This window comes from Ceratotherium simum, chromosome 25 (assembly GCF_057802395.1).
Source record: "Ceratotherium simum simum isolate JZ-2026a chromosome 25, ASM5780239v1, whole genome shotgun sequence".
Lineage (NCBI taxonomy): Eukaryota > Metazoa > Chordata > Mammalia > Perissodactyla > Rhinocerotidae > Ceratotherium > Ceratotherium simum.
This window is the reverse complement of record NC_141924.1, coordinates 6557541-6575963: the sequence shown is the minus strand read 5'-3', so window position 1 is coordinate 6575963 and position 18423 is coordinate 6557541. Positions and strand designations below refer to the sequence as shown.

At 38.9% G+C, this 18423-nt stretch overlaps 1 protein-coding gene across 2 annotated transcripts in view; it reads right to left on the bottom strand.

Moving 5' to 3' along the window:
• The window catches only part of EFCAB6 (EF-hand calcium binding domain 6), a 250224-nt gene that overhangs the window by 126098 nt on the left and 105703 nt on the right, over window positions 1–18423 (bottom strand). For both annotated transcript variants that reach the window (XM_087448778.1, XM_087448779.1), the window contains 5 exons: window positions 11043–11153; window positions 8823–8928; window positions 2791–2958; window positions 288–347; window positions 38–198 (listed from right to left, as the gene is read on the bottom strand). In XM_087448778.1, coding sequence (XP_087304904.1) covers window positions 38–198; window positions 288–347; window positions 2791–2958; window positions 8823–8928; window positions 11043–11153 — 606 coding nt within the window. The remainder of the gene's footprint in view (window positions 1–37; window positions 199–287; window positions 348–2790; window positions 2959–8822; window positions 8929–11042; window positions 11154–18423) is intronic.

Below are 18423 nucleotides of genomic sequence, written 5' to 3'. Positions count from 1 at the left end.
ACATGACATGAATTAACTTTGTTACCAAAAAACTTACTTTATTAAATGTTCAGTCGCTAAAAATGGGCAGAATATGCGCATGATTTTCTTGAAATTATTTCGACCAATGAGCCCTGTGTCTCCAAGGTCGTACGATTGTAGCATTTTATAGAAAGCTTGTAGGTTTCTAGTAATTGCGTCATGAACAATTTCTTCCACCTAACATAAAAAACAAACATATTTACCAAGCTGCACATTCGTAACCTGGGGCGGGAGCACCTGGGACCACATCGAAAAGCATTACTTACTGAATCCCAGGCCAGGAGGAGAGGCGCCTTGGTGTCTGCAGAGGAGGATATTTTTCTTATCTAATTGGGAAAGAGAAAGAATATAAATACAAATCGCTCATAAAGCCAGTAGGAGCTTTGCAGGCAGACGGACAGGGACGGTCAGCTTTGCCCCTGATTAGCCAATAGCTTTGAGACCTTAAGCAGCTGAGTTTGCCTTCTAATCCTCATCTGGAAATGGGCATAATAACATTAAACTTGCACTTATTTAAAAAAAAAAAGTACAATAAACATGCAAAAATCCATCAGCTAGAAATTAAATAAATTCAAAGTAAAAGAATAATGAGACAGCATTTTTGCCTACCAGAATGGCAAAAATGGAAAAGAAAGCAAGTTGCCAGCATTGACAAGGGATAATACTAGACAGTTTGATAATCAACAGAGTGTAGAGTGACAATGACTGCCTCTGGAGAGTGGCGAGGGAACAGAGGTGGAAGGAAAACTCACTTTTCACCATATTCCCTTTGCATCTTTTGCATTTTGTACTTTATACATATATTCCTCTTTTAAAATAATTAAAATAATTTTAAAAATAAAATATATATTTTTGACCCAATAATCCCATTTCTAGAAATTTATAGTGAAGAAATAATCATAGAGTGATGCAAAAAAGCAGGCACCACCACATTCATTATAGCTAAATTTATAAAAGGAAAAAAACATGAACAGCTAGGTTATAACAACAGGGAACAGTTACTCTGTATCTTTTAAAATTATGTAGCAGAATTTTTATTGAAATTAAGTGTTAACAATATGTTAGTAAATAACTAAAAAGTCATTAATTGTATGATCTCATTTTAAAATAAAACACCTGTCATATGTGAAAGTATGTATACGACTCATCGAATTGTGTACATTCAATACGCAGTTTTTGTATATGAATCATACCTCAATAAAACTGCTCCCCAAAAGCATGTGTGTGTGTATAGAGGTTTGTAAGAATATACAACAAAGCATAAGGGTGGGTAAATAATATACAACAAAGTATAATTCCTCCATGTTAGAATTAGTGATTTTTATTTTCTTCTATTTGCATATCTGTCTTTTCTAATTTCATTCATTTATATTAATTATTCACTCAACATATCATTTTTTGAGTGTGCCTGACACTGGGCTTTCTCCAGCAGGGGGTACACTGGGCAGTGAAAACAGAAAGGCCCCTGCCTTCATGGAGGTATGACCACATAGTGACACAAACGTGACACCGTGACTGCGACAGGTGTGTGAGGTCGATGACCACAAGACAGACTTCATCAGAGGAGTCAGGGAGGGTCCCTGGGAAGGTGCTGGGCGCACTGAGACCTGTCATAGACAAGAAAAGCAGGAGGGGAATCCTGGCAGGAGCTGCAGCACACGCCAAGGATGGAGGAGGGAGCCTGGGGCCCGAGGACAAGGAGACAGTGAGAGAGGCAGCAGGGCTGGACCACTAGGGCACCTTGTCAACCAGGTTAGGAAGTTCTGCTTTATCCTACGAGTTCTGAAAGCCATTAGAGGGTTTTAAGCATGGAGGCTGACTGGATCTGATTTATATTAAGCAAAGATCATGCCACTTGCCACATGCAGAGCAGACTGCTTACACGTCTATATTTTTGTTTTTAAAGAAAAAAGATGGCCATGTGCAGGGTTGCTGTGACGGTCAGAGGCAACGATTCTCAAGAGCTAACACAGGGTCTGTCCCACAGCAGAGCTCAGGAGAAGGTGCCGTTGTTTGCTTCTGCCTGTGAAAGGGCTCTGGGACTCAGTTTTGAATTAGAGCTCAAGAAGGACCAACTGATGCTGATTGAGGATGTGGTTGTCACCTTGCACCAGGTGGGCACTAAGGAAATCATAATATTAAAATGAAAAGCTAATTTGTACCTATTAAAAGAAGCCTTTAACAAACATTGCAACAAGAATCTGTTAATGCCATTGCACACACTACCTGAAATGAATTTAATTTTTAAAAGTTCTTAAAATTTTTAAATGCTAATAGCTATTAAAGAAGCATTTCTAATAGAATGCTATTTGTTAAAGAAACAAAAACTAAAAGCAAGTGTTAGTCACTAGAGGCAATAAGCAGTTACTTTTTAAAAGGGGAACTAACATAAAAACTCTAAAAATATTGATGAACCAGAGGAGTAATTCACACACACACCTCTTTAAGACACCGTTGCAAGAGGCGTGAGTTGAAGAGCTGTGAAAAGAAGTTACATCCTGCATATAAAGGTGCCGTCGTTCAAGGATGGGTTTTCAGAAATGTCAAATATCTTCCTTCAACAAGATTTAGAAACTAAAAGTTAAAATCAAACAACCTTTAAACACTTAACTTACTTAAACTTTCACTTACTTAAAACGAAAATTAACTCAGCTGAAAAATGTGAAGTCATTCATTTATTTAAACCAGCATCATATTTCACCAGTATCTCTTATTTTTACTAAGAATAGTAAAACAGAAAATCAAACATGAAGTTGTTGTCAAACCTACCTTAGGGTTGTCTTTGAGCAGTTCAATAAACGTGTTGACGTTGACAGAGCCAGCGCCTCCAGGGTCAAGTGTTTGCATTAGTTCTTTGAAGTCTGAATCACTTATTTTTACAACCATGCAATTTAGAATATGTTGCAATTCTTCCCCTGTTATCTGTCCATCAGGTTTCTGAGAATGAGAGGGTATATAAGGGGATTTTTAAAAGGAAAAAAGGATGGAAAAGTATTGTATAAATTTAGCATCATTTGATAAAGAGTGAGCTTTGGCCAAATAGAATTATGATTTGAAACAAGACGACCTCAATAGATGATCATTATATAACACGTGTCAAGGGAAAGGGGGTGGGGAATGCTAGAACTTTGCAGGTGCAGTTCCCACAATGCTCTCTGTCAGGACATAGGCAGGAGATGGCCCCAAAGGAGGGGAGAGGCCCATTCGGTGGGCAGAGGCTGACCCCCTTGTCCAGGACAGGCTAAATGCTGGCTGTCACCGTTCCTCCTGCCCACCCCACCTGAGGGCTACATGGCTCAGCCACATGGGGCACAGAACTTCCCGGCAATTCAATTACCACTTGCCAATTTACTAAGAATATTACTTATGCTTATTTTTACTACCACCAACCTCATCAATTACATAAACGGACAACTACTTAGCAAGAAAAATTTCAGCCATGCTGCATAAAGAAAACATATTATGAGCAAAATACTATGAGGCAAATTCTTCCCCCAGAATAAAAAATGACCAATAAGTAAATTAAATATCAAAATTGTGAGATACTGTTTACTGGAAAAACAGGGGAAATAAAGAACATCTACCTCCTCATAGAGAGATATTGTGAATACCAATGTGACAAAAGGGCTTATTAAGTGATAAAGCAGTGTATAAATGTCAACTATTACTTTGGGGTCCAAAATATGAAAAGGATATAAGGTTCTCTTTGAGAAAATTAAATAATTTAGAGGATATATGCATGCTTACTTTCCGGTTTGGGAGTGATAATCAAATTTTTAATGTCCAAATAGGAACCACTGACAATTATTTTTTTATGATTTTCAATAAACATATAGTGTTATGCAACCATCACTATTATCTAACTCCAGAACATTCCATCACCCTGAAAGAAACTTTGTGCCATTTGCAGTCACTCCCCATTTCCATCCCCAGCCTACGGCAACTAATCTATTTTTTATTTAACCTGTCTCTCTATATTTGCTTTTTTCTGGATATTTCATGGAAACAGACTCATATAATATATGCATCTGTGTGCATCTTGCATCTGGCTTCTATCACTTAGCATAATGTTTCTGAGATTCATCCATTATGTAGCATAGATTCGTATTTTCTGTTATTATTCTATTGTATGGATTCCTGTTATTATTCTATTGTATGGATATGCCACATTTTTTTTTTTTAAGATTTTATTTATTTTTTTCCCCCAAAGCCCAAGTAGATAGTTGTATTTCATAGATGCACATCCTTCTAGTTGCTGTATGTGGGACGCTGCCTCAGCATGGCCGGAGAAGCAGTGCGTTGGTGCGCGCCTGGGATCCGAACCTGGGCCGCCAGCAGCAGAGCGCACGCATGCAACTGCTAAGTGATATGCCACATTTTGTCTATCTTGTCACAAGTTGATGAACATTTGTATTGTTTCCAGTTTGGAAATGATGAATAATGTTGCTACAAACATTTACACATAAGTCTTTGTGTGGACATATGTTTTTATCTCTCTTGAGCAGATACCTAGGGGTGGAATTCCTGGGTCAGGTGGTAAATTTCTGTTTAAATTTTAAAGAAACTACCATGTTGTTTTCTACAGCAGTTGTACCACTTTACATTTCCACCAGCAGTATATGAGAATTCCCTCTCCACATCCTCGTCAACACTTATTATTATCTAAGTAGCTTGACTGTAGCCATCCTACTGGGTGTGAAGTGGTATCTCATTATGGTTTTGATTTGCATTTCCCTAATGTCCAACGATGTCGAGCATCTTTTCGTGTGCTCATTGGCCATCCTCATATTGTCTTTGGTGAAGTGTCTATTAAAATCTTTTGCCCATTTTTAAAATTGGGTTGTCTTCTTATTCAGTTCTAAGAATTCTTATATATTCTACATACAAATCCTTTACCAGATATATAATTTGCATATATTTTCTCCCAGAGTGTGGCTTGTCTTTTCACTTTCTTAATGGTATCTTCTAAAGCACAAAAGTTTCCCATTTTGATAAGCCCAATTTATTGATTTTTTTCTTTTATAGATCATGCCTTTAGTGTCACATCTAAGAAATCTTTCCCTAACACAAGGTCACAGAGATTTATGCACATGTCTTCTTCTAAGAGTTTTATCGTTTTAGCTCTTATATTTAGGTCTAAAGTCCATTTCATCTTTTTGCATAGGGATACCCAACTGTCTCAGCACCATTTGTTGAAAAACTTATCCTTTCCCCCATTGAATTTGTCAAAAGTAAACTGACCATAAATGTAAGGGTTTATTTCCACACTCTCAATTCTGTTCCATTGATCACTATGCCAGTCCTTACCCCAGTTCCACACTGTCTTTATTACTCTAGACTTATACTAAGATTCAAAACCTGGAAGTCTAGGTACTCTAACTTCATTCTTCTTTTCCACGATTATTTTAGCTATTCTGCAACTTTTGCATTCCCATATGAATTTTAAGATAAGTTTCTCAATTTCTGCACACACACACACAAAAAAGCCAGCTGGGATTTTGAGGGAGTTGCATTGAATATATAGATCAATTTGGAGAGAATTGCCATCTTAGTGGCATTGAGTCTTCCAATCCATGAACATGGAATGTCTCTGCATTTATTTACCTTTTTTTTTTCAGTTTCTTTTACCAATGTTTTGTAACTTTCAGTGTAAAGCCTGGCACTTCTTTTGCTAAATTTACTCCTAGGGATTTTATTCTTTTTGATGCTATTGTGAATGGAATTGCTTTCTGAAGTTCATTTTCAAATCATTCATTGCTAGTTTATAGAAATATAACTGATTTTTGTATATTGGTCTTATATCCTGCAATCTTGATGAACTCATTTTTTAGTTCTAGCAGTTTGTGTGTATGCATTCCCTAGAATTTTCCATTACAAGATCATGTTGTCTGTAAATACAGTTTTATTTCTTCCTTTCCAATCTGGATGCCTTTTATTTATTTTCTTTCCTGATTGCACTGTCTAGAACTTCAGTATAATATTGCATAGAGGTAGCAAGAGCTGACATTCTTGTGTTTTTCCTGATCTTAGGGGGAAAGTATTCAGTCTTTTGCCATTAACTATGATGTTAGCTAAGGGTTTACTGTAAATGCCCTTTGTCAGGTTAAGGAATTTCCCTTCTATTCCTGGTTTGTTGCAAGTTATCATGAATGAGTGTTGGATTTTACCAATACTTTTTCTGCATCTATTGATATGATCATGTGGTTTTGTCCTTAATTATATTAATATTGTGTATTATATTAATTGATTTTTTGGAAGTTAAACCAACCTTGCAATCTTGAGATAAATCCCATATGGTCATAGCATTTAATCCTTCTTATATGTTGCTGAATTTGGTTCACTAATATTTTGTTGAGAATTTTTGCAACTATATTCATGAAGGATATTGGTCTGTGGTTTTCTTTTCTTGTGATCTCTTTGGCTTTGGTAGTAGGGTAATATTGGCCTCAGAGAATGAGTTGGGAAGGACTCTTTCCTCCTATATTTTCTGAAAGTTTGTAAAGGATTGGTATTACTTCTACAAGCAATCTTTGTGGTCTTCAATGTACAAAATTTGCACATTTTTTGTTAGACATATTTCTAGATATTTGATTTTTTTTTTAAATTTATTAGAAAAGATACTTTTAAAATTCTTCTTTTTCTAGTTGCTTGTCACAGTTTATAGAAATATTATTGATCTTTGCATATTGACCTGGTATCCAATGGCCTTTTAAATTCTATTAATAATTCTAATATTTTTTGGAAGATTCTTTTGGACTTTCTATTTATAAAATCATGTGAGCTGCAAATAATAACACCGAGAATAAGAATAGGTGAATAGGTAGGGTACAGACTGTTAACGGGTGATAGAAAGTGAGCCACAGCTAATTTACATGTAAGTGACGGGGGTGACTGGGTCCACCTGGAGAGACGGCGGCAGCATGCGGGGGCAGCACACACGGCTACTTGGGCTGTATGACTTGGAGCAGATCTAAAGCAGCCTTCCTCCTAATAATTCTGCATCCCTCTCTATAGCAGGAGAGGGACCTGTTTCCCACACCTGTGCTCTGCAGCCAGAAAAAATGCCCATCCCTGCCTACTCCTGGCTCTCTCCCTCTGCTTTCCTTCTCCTTCCAGGTCCCAGAATATGGCCAAAACCAAGGCAAATGGTGGGAGGAAAGTCCCCCTCGGAAACCACGCACTCTGAAACTCTCAGGCATTTGCTGGTCGCTGTTATGTGATACTCCAGGTTGTGAGCTCATCAGTGGCAGGGCCCTTGCATTATTCAACTACGTGTTCAGCCTAAGTGCCCAAGGCAGGGCCCAGCATGGGGCAGGCACTCAATTCCTGATCTATGCTATGTGTTTGCTGATCAGTTCTGTTTGTTAAACAGTACATCAATGACTGTTAAACAGTCTAATTTTTGGAGTGGTTAGCACGATTACAGTCCTCCATTAACAGAGATGACAATTTCACTATTTTTAATTAAATTACTTCTTCAATATACTAATAGAAGCTGAGATGGGTAAACACACAAGAACCTTCATCTATCTTTAAGAGGTGGCCCAGCTAGCATACCATAGGCGGCTCAGCCCTGGGCCTGCTCTGGAGCAGCTGGCTTGAATCCTGGCCCCACCACTTACTAGCTGCGAGCCTCAGGCTGGTTACTTAACCCCCACGCTCCCTTTCCCCACCAAATGAGGATGAAATGAAAGGGCCAAATGAGGATAATAATAACATCTACCTCACAGAGGTGCTGAGAGGCTGAAGTGAGTGAAAACAAGTAAATCACTTAAGACAGTGCCGGCACATAGCGCTCCATATCATTATTCATTCAATATAAGCGACCAGGCTGTATAGGCCTAAAGATTAATTAAAATAGGTATGCTAGCTAAAATGTCTCCCCCAGGAGAGCAGGACCCCAAATCTCTGAATCTACACTATGCTCGGAAATTAATGAATAATTGTTAAGCAAAGGCATTCTAGACTGACAGAGGCGAGGAACTGTGGTCTCCAGGACAGAGAGCAAATTGCCAGACCTTCAAGTCCCCCTCCAGGCCATGTGGGCTTCTCCTCGGAGCGCTGGCCTATGGGCTCAGACTTCCCCTGGGTCGGTGGGCTTCCAAAGGTTGACACTGAAGCCAAGTAACTCCTTTTTGTGCACCGTCATACTTGAGTCTGAGGCAAAGTAATTCACCTACTCACCGTACTCCTCTGTATTTACTAGAGATTCAGTTATTGAACGTGCTTGGTAAATAGCAAATTTGGGAAATGTTGCTGTGTATCAAAAGTATCCAAATGCTGCTTTCTAAAATAAACATTCAAGTGGGATAGGAGCTAATGTTTAAAGCAAGTGGCAAATTCATGAATAAGCCTCCCTTTGCAGTACAATTAAAGAACTAAATAGGCTATTTTGGAGCTAAGAAAATGTTCCTGTTATGGCTACAAGTTGGTTAGGAACCCATTAACTCTAGGCTGGGGGGCAGGAAGGTTCAACAGGTCTGGATTATTCATTAATTAAACAGTTAATGACTAGTCACTCCATTCTTAATGAACTTGCCACACATTGTTCTCATCCCCTGGCACCTATCTTACTATATTGCAGTAAATTTTATGTCATCTGTCCTCCCAACTAGACCCGACTCTTGAGGTCAGGCCTTGTATCCCTAAACACTCAGAATAATTCCTAGCATATAATAGGAGCCCAAAAACTGTTTGTTGGGTGGATAAATGAATGAATACACAGTTTTTATTGGTCTTGCTCTGAGTGTTAGCATTCTTAGAAACGAGTTTTTCACCAGAGAAGGGTTCCAAAATCTTACAGTGTTGATGAGCAGTAGTGCTTTCTTCAATGATGTATAGTGATCCTCATGTCTAAACAACTTTGTGATAATATTTTCCTTGTAAGATTGATTTCTAGAGTCGATGCTACAAGAAGATTAAGAGAAAAACAGGAATAAGATTATGTTCTTGAACTTAGTTCTTTCTTAATGCAAAAAAAAAAAAAAAAATGACCCTCGTGACAACTATAATAACGCTTTACTTATGGGTGGCCCTTTTTCCTGAGAGTGTAAGGTGCTTGGGCGGGCCATCTGTCCCTTGGTTAGTGTGACTCCTAATAAGAAAGATGCATGGAGGCGATTCCCATGGCCAGTTAGCTTTGCTGCACCATCACTCTCCTCTTCCCATGACGACTAGCTGCGGCCAGCCATCTTGCCAGTCTGTGCCTTTGGTCTCAAAAGATACCAGGAAAGAGTGTAGCACACTCACCCATGAGAACTGAGGGACATCACCCTTCACAACCCCTACCTCTCCGTTCACAATGGCCAGGACCACCTCTAGCATCAGACCCCTCTCCCTTTCTTGCCTCCTGCTTTCATCCCCTGAGCTCAGGTCCATCCACCTGCACGTGTGCTCCTGAAGGCCTGTGATCACCCACTCTGGAGATCAAAGCCAACTCCCCCATGGACTCTGATCAGAAAGGGGGCTGTAGAATCTTAAAACAAAATACTCTTGTTGGCCTCTCCTTCTCACTGTTCAATTAGACAGTTTGACATTTCCCACTAAATAAAGAATGATAGTGAATCAGCTTAGGCGCTCAACGACTCTCAAATTTATTTGAGGAATTTTATTGCTGCATCTCTACAGCCATCTTAGCTTTTTCCAGTTGTACAAAAACATACACACACTTTTAAGCAACACACAAACTGGTGAAATTATTGAGTCTGAGTTCCTCGTGTGACTTGTTGGCACCTGGTTTTCTGAAGACCACTAGCACCGGCACAAACAGATACTTTTTGCAGCAGTTTTTATGGCTCGCACTGCCACTGACACTGGAGCTGGATAGTTCTTCAGTGTGTTGGGGGGACAGCGGGTGCTGTCCTGTCCCCTGTGGGATGTTTAGCAGCATCCCTGGCCTCTACCCACTAGATATCAGTAGCACCCCACCCCCACCCCAGTTGTGACAATCAAAAATGTCTCATGACGTTGCTAAATGTCTCCTGGGGGCCAAGATTGCCCCCAGTTGAGAACCACTGTTTTAAAGCAAATAAAATTCCCATTTTAATTCTTACAGTCCTGGACAAGGTGCTATCAAACAAGAAAATTATAAAGCAACAGAAGTAACTTCACTCAGGGAATGAACTCATAGAGTTGCACCCCAGGAATGGAGGTGTGGGGAGCTCTGAACACCTGGAAGGCTGGTAACCAGGGCAGTTCATTAAATATTCATAAATCCCTGAGACAGGGATAGGACGAAGTGAAACGAGAATTAACTCTGTGGTATATTTTACTTTACAATAGAGCATAGTGCTTTCAATGAACGTGTCAAGATTATAAAGCTTGTCTTTTTCTTTGAGATTTATATACGGCAATCAATACAGGATGCACATCAACATAAACAAAACACTTCTTGGAGCAAAAGTCTAAATTCTAAAATGTCATATTATTAAGTACTTTTTCACATGTTGGGGCCCCTACCACAATTTATGTGATAATGTAAATCTGAATTTATAATAGACATTAGAACGAAAACAGAAATAAGAGTGCTCAAGGCAAACAATGCCCATGACCCAGAATATTTGCACCACGCAGAGAGTGGCTGGAAAACAAGTTAACATATATTGCTCCTTTCCATATAGCACTTAGCAAATACGTGTTTATACACAATTTGACAAGAATGCACTTAAAGCTCAGAGAGTAACGTTGGCGGTGTCGGTGTGCGTACCTCGAGATTTGAGCTCCGTTTCTGCCTCCACGACTCACTTAACTACGACCTATGAAGACCCCTTATAGTCTTCTTTTTTCGTCTAGAAATTGGAATAATAGTTATACCTACCTTTTAGTTTAAGGCAATTTTAAATAAGAAAAATGTATGGAAAATAATTTATAAACTGTAAATCACTATGTAAAAGCTGGTGATTATTCAATGAAGACTAATTTCTCATTCAATAAATGAAGAAAAAGTAATTCAGATATTCTCTAACCTTTTACATATTACGATATGTGTACTTAAAATGTAGTTTGTTTTTTTTTTAACATACCTATTTCTTTTTGTCTGGGGAATTGTATTGTTAACTTCCAACCATGGAGGCTCATGAAATGACATTAGAAATTGCTTCCAATTGACTTTAGTGGTGGTTTTAAGTCCAAATCTGGATTTAAAAAAACAAAAATATTATTTTAAACAGTTTTTTTCTATAACACTGCATAGATTAGATGTTTACTATTGATTTGAAAATGACAGCAATGAATTTATATGAAGTTTCAAATCTAAGGTAAACAAAATAATTTAGTAAAATAGTACTATAAATTGATTTTTGAAAAGCAAGGAAAAATCAAACTGATTATACATCTCCATGTTTCTATATTCTGTTAGTAGTAGCATACACTGAAGGAAGAAACAAAGGGATTGGATTAAAATTCTAATGTCCATGAAATAATTGTCTCAAATTCGTTATTTGAAGTGCTCGATTACCATGGTAGGCAGAATAAAGGCCCTTATGGTGTCCACATACTAATCCCTTGGATCTATGAATAATGACCTCATGTGAAAAATGGACTTTGCACATGTGATGAAGGGTATGGACCTCGAGAGGAGAAAGCATCCTGGAATATCCAGGTAGGCCCAATCTAATCATAAGAGTTCTTAAAATCAGAGAAGTTTTCCCAGTTGCAGCCAGAAAAAAGACATGATGACAGAAGAAGGGCCAAAGAGATGTGACATTGGTGGCTCTGAAGATGTAGGAAGGGGCCACAAGCCAAGGAACGCAGGCAGCCTCCAGAAGCTGGAAAAGGCAAGAAATAGATGTGCCTCTGGAGCCTCCGGAAAGAACGCAGCCCTGCTGACACCTTGATTTTAGCCATGTCGTGCTCCTAAGCTACAGAACTTTAAGAGAATATATTTGTGTTATTTTAAGCCACTAGGCTTGTGGTAATTTGTTATGGCAGCAATAGAAAACCAGTACAGATTTAAAGTCTTAGCAAGAATAAGTAATTGGGAAATTGTGCGAAAACAAATTGCCAAAGTTAAAATGGTCCCATGCCTCGGGGCCCAATAACTTCAGAGTTACAAGATGCCAAGCAGGAGCAACATGATGTGAAGATACGTTTGGGATTCAGAAAGACCAGAGGGCAAGTCCCTGCCTCTTCACTTACTACCCATGTGACCTCAGCCAGTTGCCTACCATTCTGATTCTCTATTTTTCTCATCTGTAAAACAGGAACAATAATATCTACTAGGGGAGTTGCTATAAGGATTAGACTGTAGGTCAAAAAGCCCCAGTGCGGTACTGATCACCAGCAAGTGTTCAGTCACACGCCCTTCCCTACTGTGTGTGTTACACACATAGCATCATCCATGCTTCCACAACAGGATGGCAAAGAGTATTTGGGCTGAGATCCTTAAACAACAGCTATGAGATGCCAAAGTGGGCAAGAGACAGACTACCCTGTTTTTATTGCTAAAAACTAGTGGCTGAGAGAGAACTGGTTAAACAAACTTAAACTTTTTACCTATATCTAGGTCCAGAAAATAGAGGATAAGAGAATATTTTTGGAGAAAAGCTTCTGATATGCTGTGAGCCCCAACCAAGAACAAGGTAGGGTGAAGGATGCCTACCCCTCACCTCGAGCCCTGTGAGAACTGGTTCTACTCAGGGAGCTTGACAGATGCAAGTGGGGCTCTGATATATTGGTGCCTGGCTCCCAAATAGAAATCTTGCAGGTGAGAGATGAGCTGGGTAACCACTGACCAAAAAAGGTTCGTGTGTGTGTGTGTGTGTGTCGGGAGGGGGTTGTGAGGATCGTTGGCTCACTCTATCAGAATCATCAGGGAAATAATGCATGAAGGTTTCATGTGGGTCAGATGTGGGCCACATGGAGAAAGCAAGCGTGTGTCATCTCAGGTCCTGCCCCAGAAGGCCACTGGAAGAATGAAGAGACCTGAACAGAGAAGGCTTTCTTTCTCTATTTCCAGAGGCCCAGGGACTGAAGACGGAATAAGCAATCGGTCAAGATAGACACATGTGCCCTCATCAAAGAACTATAGATGTGAGGTCCAAAACCCGACAAGGCTCTTGTGGAAGGAAACTCCTCAGACACTGGGGAGGCCTGGGATGCAGTTTCCAGCTCAGGGCAGTGCCGGTCAAACAAGAACTTCCTTGCTCCCTTTTCTTTCCCTCCTTCCTCTGTGCCCTCCAGTTCCGGAAGGAGTCAGAACCCGAGTTTGCAAAATGAGGACGGAAGCTGAGTACTGAGTGGCGGAGGGAGAAGCAGCCACCTGGGCCCATCACTCTTGCCTGCAACAGGCCCTGACTGGGTGGGGAACACGATGCACATTTAAATCAAGCCTACAGCTTTGACTACTCTGTGAGATTGGCTACTGCAACTACTAAGCTGAAGCTCTCTGTGTGATCCAAGACAAACCAGAAAAATCAAGGTCTGCTCATGTTTTCATCTGGGGGTAAAAGAACTAATCCAACTGAGAAAATTTAAAGGGACAGTGGGAAACAAAATTAAGTTGCTTTAAGATTACAGTCCACGAGTCTTGCGAGCTCAACCTAGATTACATACCCACCCATCCATCCAGCTACCCACCCATTCATACGTCCACATATGGTGCCAAGCCACCATCTTCTTTCACTTGCATTATTGCAATAATCTCTAATTGGTCTCCTTGTACCCACTCTTGCCTTCCTCCACTATATTTTCATACTCTAACAAGCCTGCTCTTTTTGAAATGCAAATGTGATCAGATTATTCTCTTGCTTAAACTCTTTCCATGACTCCCCATTACTCTTAGGATAAAAACTAAAATCCTTCTCTAACTTACAAGCCTGCAGAGTTTGGTCCTACTCACATCTCTAGCCTCACCCCTTATCCTGCTGCCCCTTGTTCTCTAGGCTCTAGCCATACTGGTCTTTCAGTTCTTCAAAGGGTTATGCTCTTCCCTGCCTTAGTTCCCTCACACTTGTTGCTTCTCTGCCAACTGCCATGTATCCCATCATTACCTACTTCCCATAGTTTATGTAGTTAATTCTACTCCTCTTTCAAGCCTCAACTTAATTATTACTTTCTCAAAGGTGCCTTCTCTGATTTACATAAGCAGGGCTATTTGCTCTATTCAACTCTCTCACAGCACTGTGTCTCCTTCCTTTATAGCATTTATCACTATCTAAATATTAATATTTATCATTATTTTAGCAGTTAACACTTCCACAGTGCTTGAATTATCATTATGAATGTAGCAGCTAATGCTTGATAAACAGCTATTACTTCTACCTCTGCTGTAGCACCATGTACCTCGTCAAAAGAGAGAGAGAGATTGACTGATTCATTAATTTTGCTAGGCACACATGGCAGCATCTAATAAGTAGATTGTGACAGTGGTTCGATGCATTCCTATTCACGTACAAAACAAAGTTTGATCTTTCTTACTCAGCCTTTATCCCCCAAACTTTGCCCACTATTTTGATATAGTTTGTTAATGTTATATATTTTCACCTTAAATTTCAACAAGTTAGAAATTAAGTTTCCATAATGAAAACACTGTTACTACTATTAAAAACAGGATCAGCTTCACATATTATGTTTAGGAAATTACCTTACTCTTTGGAAAAAATATCAAATTAGATCTTCACTCCACACCATATACTAAAATAAATTCAAAATAGATTAAAGTTAAATGTAAAAACTAGGACCACTAAAAACATAGAAAAAAGTCGAGGTATATATTCATCTGATATTTGAAGAAGAGATTCTTAAGCAAAACCTAAGAGAAGAAATCACAAAGTTACCTATTTAATTATATCAAAATACAAAATTTCTGTACACCAGAAATAGTAAAATGAAATTTAAAAGCCAAACAACAGACTTACAAAGTTATCTATAATAAATTGTTAATATTCTTAAAACATAAAGTGCTTAGACAAATTAATGTGAAAGTACTAAAACTTGACTTCCACTAATGGTGGAGTAAGATTCTACTCGACTAACCCTCGTGCAGATGACCATAATAAACTCTGGCCATAATACCAAAAACAGCTTCCTGAAAGCACTACAGAGTGAACAGAAGCAGACAAAGTCTAGTGGGAAATCCATGCTGAGAGGAGTGGAGTTGTGAGTATTGTCAATGCTTTTAGCCTGGGGCTAGGCACTGCAGCATGAGGGGTTGCAAGGATACCAGTATAAAACAAAACAAAACTATAGCCTTTATGGCTTGGAAAACCAGAAAACCAAACCCAGGTAAACCATGTCCCCTAGAGAGAAAGAGGAAATCATGGAAGGGAAAGAGCCAGAGAGGGATCCCCAGATTCTCTACCACCACATCTCTGACTAGTCCCTGAATCTCATGTAGTTTGAGTTCAACTAAGAAAACTACATACTGAAAAAAAGAAACAACATTCATTGAAAAAAATAATAATAACAGAATTTAGAGTCTCTACAATTTAACATTCAAAATGTCCAGGATAGAATCTAAAATTATAGGACATATGAACAACCAGGAAAATGAAACATTACTAAGGAGAAAAGAAAGTGAACTGAGATGAACCCCAAATAACCCAAATGTTGGCATTAACACACAAGTATTTTCAAAGCAATGATTATAACTATCATCAGTGAAATAAATGAAAATATGCCCACAATGAGTCAAAAGATAGGAACTCTCAGAGAGAAATGGATATAATAAAAAGAACTAAATGGAAATTCTAGAATGAAAAAATATACTACTTGAAACTTTTAAAAATCACTGGTGGAGTTAACAAAAGAATGGAGAGGATAGAGGAAAGAGTGAGTAAATTTAAACATAGATCAACAGAAACCATCGAATATGAAGAACACAGAATACACATGTATTTATAAAATAAATAGAGCCTCAAAGACATAATACCAGATGGTCTGACATATACATAATTGGAGTCACAGAAGGAGAGAAGAGAAAGGATGAGAAAAAAATTATTGAAGACATAAAGGCCAAAATTTCCCCAAATTTGATTACAGATATACATTTACATTTTTAGATGCTCAACAAACACTAAGCAGGATATGCATGAAAAAGGCCATGTCAAGGCACATCATAGTTACAAACCTGAAAGTCAAATTCAAAGGGTAAATCTTGAATGCAACAAAAGAAAAATTACTCATTATGTACAGGAGGACAGCAATTTAACAGATGATTTCTCATCCAAAACAATGAAAGCCAAAATGGGTGGAACAATATCATGAAGTGCTGAAAGAAAGAAAAATGTTATCCAAGAATTTTCTACCTAAGAAAATATTTCTATTCAAAATGAAGGAGAAATAAAGACATTTCTAAATAAAAGAAAACAAAGGGAATCCATCTTTAGCACACTTATACCTCAATGAAGGAAGTTCTTCAGGCTGAAGGGAAATGATAGCAGATGGAGACCCTTGGCACCTCAGAAAGGAATTAAGAGTGTATCAGAAATGGTAAAAATCTGCAAAAATACAAAAGGCTTTTTTTTTTTTTTTGCTTTTTTCTTCTTAATTTATTTATGACTATTTAAAGCAAAAAGTCATAACATTGTCTTGTGGGGTTTATAACACAGGTAGATATAATACCCATAGTATAAAGGACATCAGGGCCAGGATATAGATCTATACGTTTTCTTAGGTGCTACATTTTATGTGAAGTGGTACAACATTAACAGTATGTAGACTGGAAATAGTTAAGGATATATACCAAAATCACCAGAGCAAACATTAAAAATTATGCAAAGAAGTACAGCTAAAAAGACTATATGAAAATTTAAATGGAAGTCTAAATATTCAAACAATCTAAAAAGAAGGCTGGAGTAAAAGAAAAAACAAAAAGCAAATAGAGAAAAAAATGGGAGACCCAAATTCAAACATAGCAATAATTACTTTAAATATTAATGGATTAACACTTCAATTAAAAGGTAGAGGAGAATTATGTCAGCATTATGGTGGAGTGAGTCATTCCCTTTGTCTCTCCCCTCTAAGTTACAACTAAATGGGCATTCATTAACCAGCAAAGGATTCCCTGCACAGCACAACAGGATGTCTGAGAGATCCACACAGCCATGCATATGAAGGTGAGTGGACTGGATCCCCAGGAGGCAGTGGAACTAGGTGAGGGCACCTCTCCTCCTCCCTGGCAGCAGTGATCTAGGTCATGGGTCCTCACACAATGGCCAGCACAACTGTAGGAGGAGGTGGGGTCAGCCCAGCCCATGGGAACACTTTTGGAGTTGTAGCCTGGCCCAGGGGAGTGCCCACCATGCCACAGAAGCCCCACCCATGGGAATGCTCCCCACCAAGTGGCGTGGCTCAGCCCCTGCAAAGGAGCCACCTGCAAGTGCAAAGACAGCTACACACAAAAGAAAATGCCCCTTCCCTCCTGCCTAGTGCACCAGCTTGGGCGGTCCCCTGCTGAGTGCAGTGGTCCTGCACCAGAGCAACCTGCCAGCGGAGCACAGAGGTCCCGCCTGCACATGTGTGCATGACCCACGAAGCAGCTGCAGCCAGCGCACAAATACAGAAAAGCCCTACCAGCATAACTTGCAGCAGATGGGGCAGGATCGGAAAACACAGCTCCTTCCCGCCCCCTCCCCCCCAGTGATGGCAGGTGGAATCTGTAACCTGATGCTACAACAAATGCACTGGCGAAGGATCACTTCATCAAACACCATGAATAACTACATTAGCACTTCAGAGCAGAAGGAAAATGACACATCTCCAGGAACCAATCCTGAAGTCACAGAAATTTACAATCTAAATGACAGAGAATTCAAAATCGCTATCATAAACTCAACGAGTTACAAGAAAAAGACAGTTCAATGAGCTCAAGAATGAAATTAATGAGCAGAAGAAATATTTCACCAAAGAGATTGAAACTCTAAAAGAAAAAACCAAACAGAAATTCTAAATATGAAGAATACAACTTAAGAGATAAAAAATAATCTAGAATCCATAAAAAATAAAGCTGAAGTTATAGAGCACAGTATTAGTGATTTAGAAGCTAGAAATACAGAAATGCTTCAGATGGAGGAGGAGAGAGAACTAAGATTTTTAAAAGATGAAGAAATTCTTTGAGAAATATCTGCCTCAATTAGGAAAAGCAACATAAGGATTATAGGCATCCCAAAGGGAGAAGAGAGAGAGAAGTGAGCAGAGAGCTTGTTCAAAGAAATAATAGCTGAGAACTTCCTAAACTTGGGGAACGAGCTGGACTTACAAATACATGAAGCCAATAGAACTCCTAATAACATCAGTGCAAAAAGACCTTCTCCAAGGCATATAATATTAAAACCAGCAGAAGTCAATGAAAAAGAAAAAATATTAAGGGCAGCAAGGCAGAAGAAAATAACCTACAAAGGAACCCCTATCAGGCTTTCAGCAGATTTCTCAGCAGAAACCATACAGGCTAGGAGAGAATGGAAT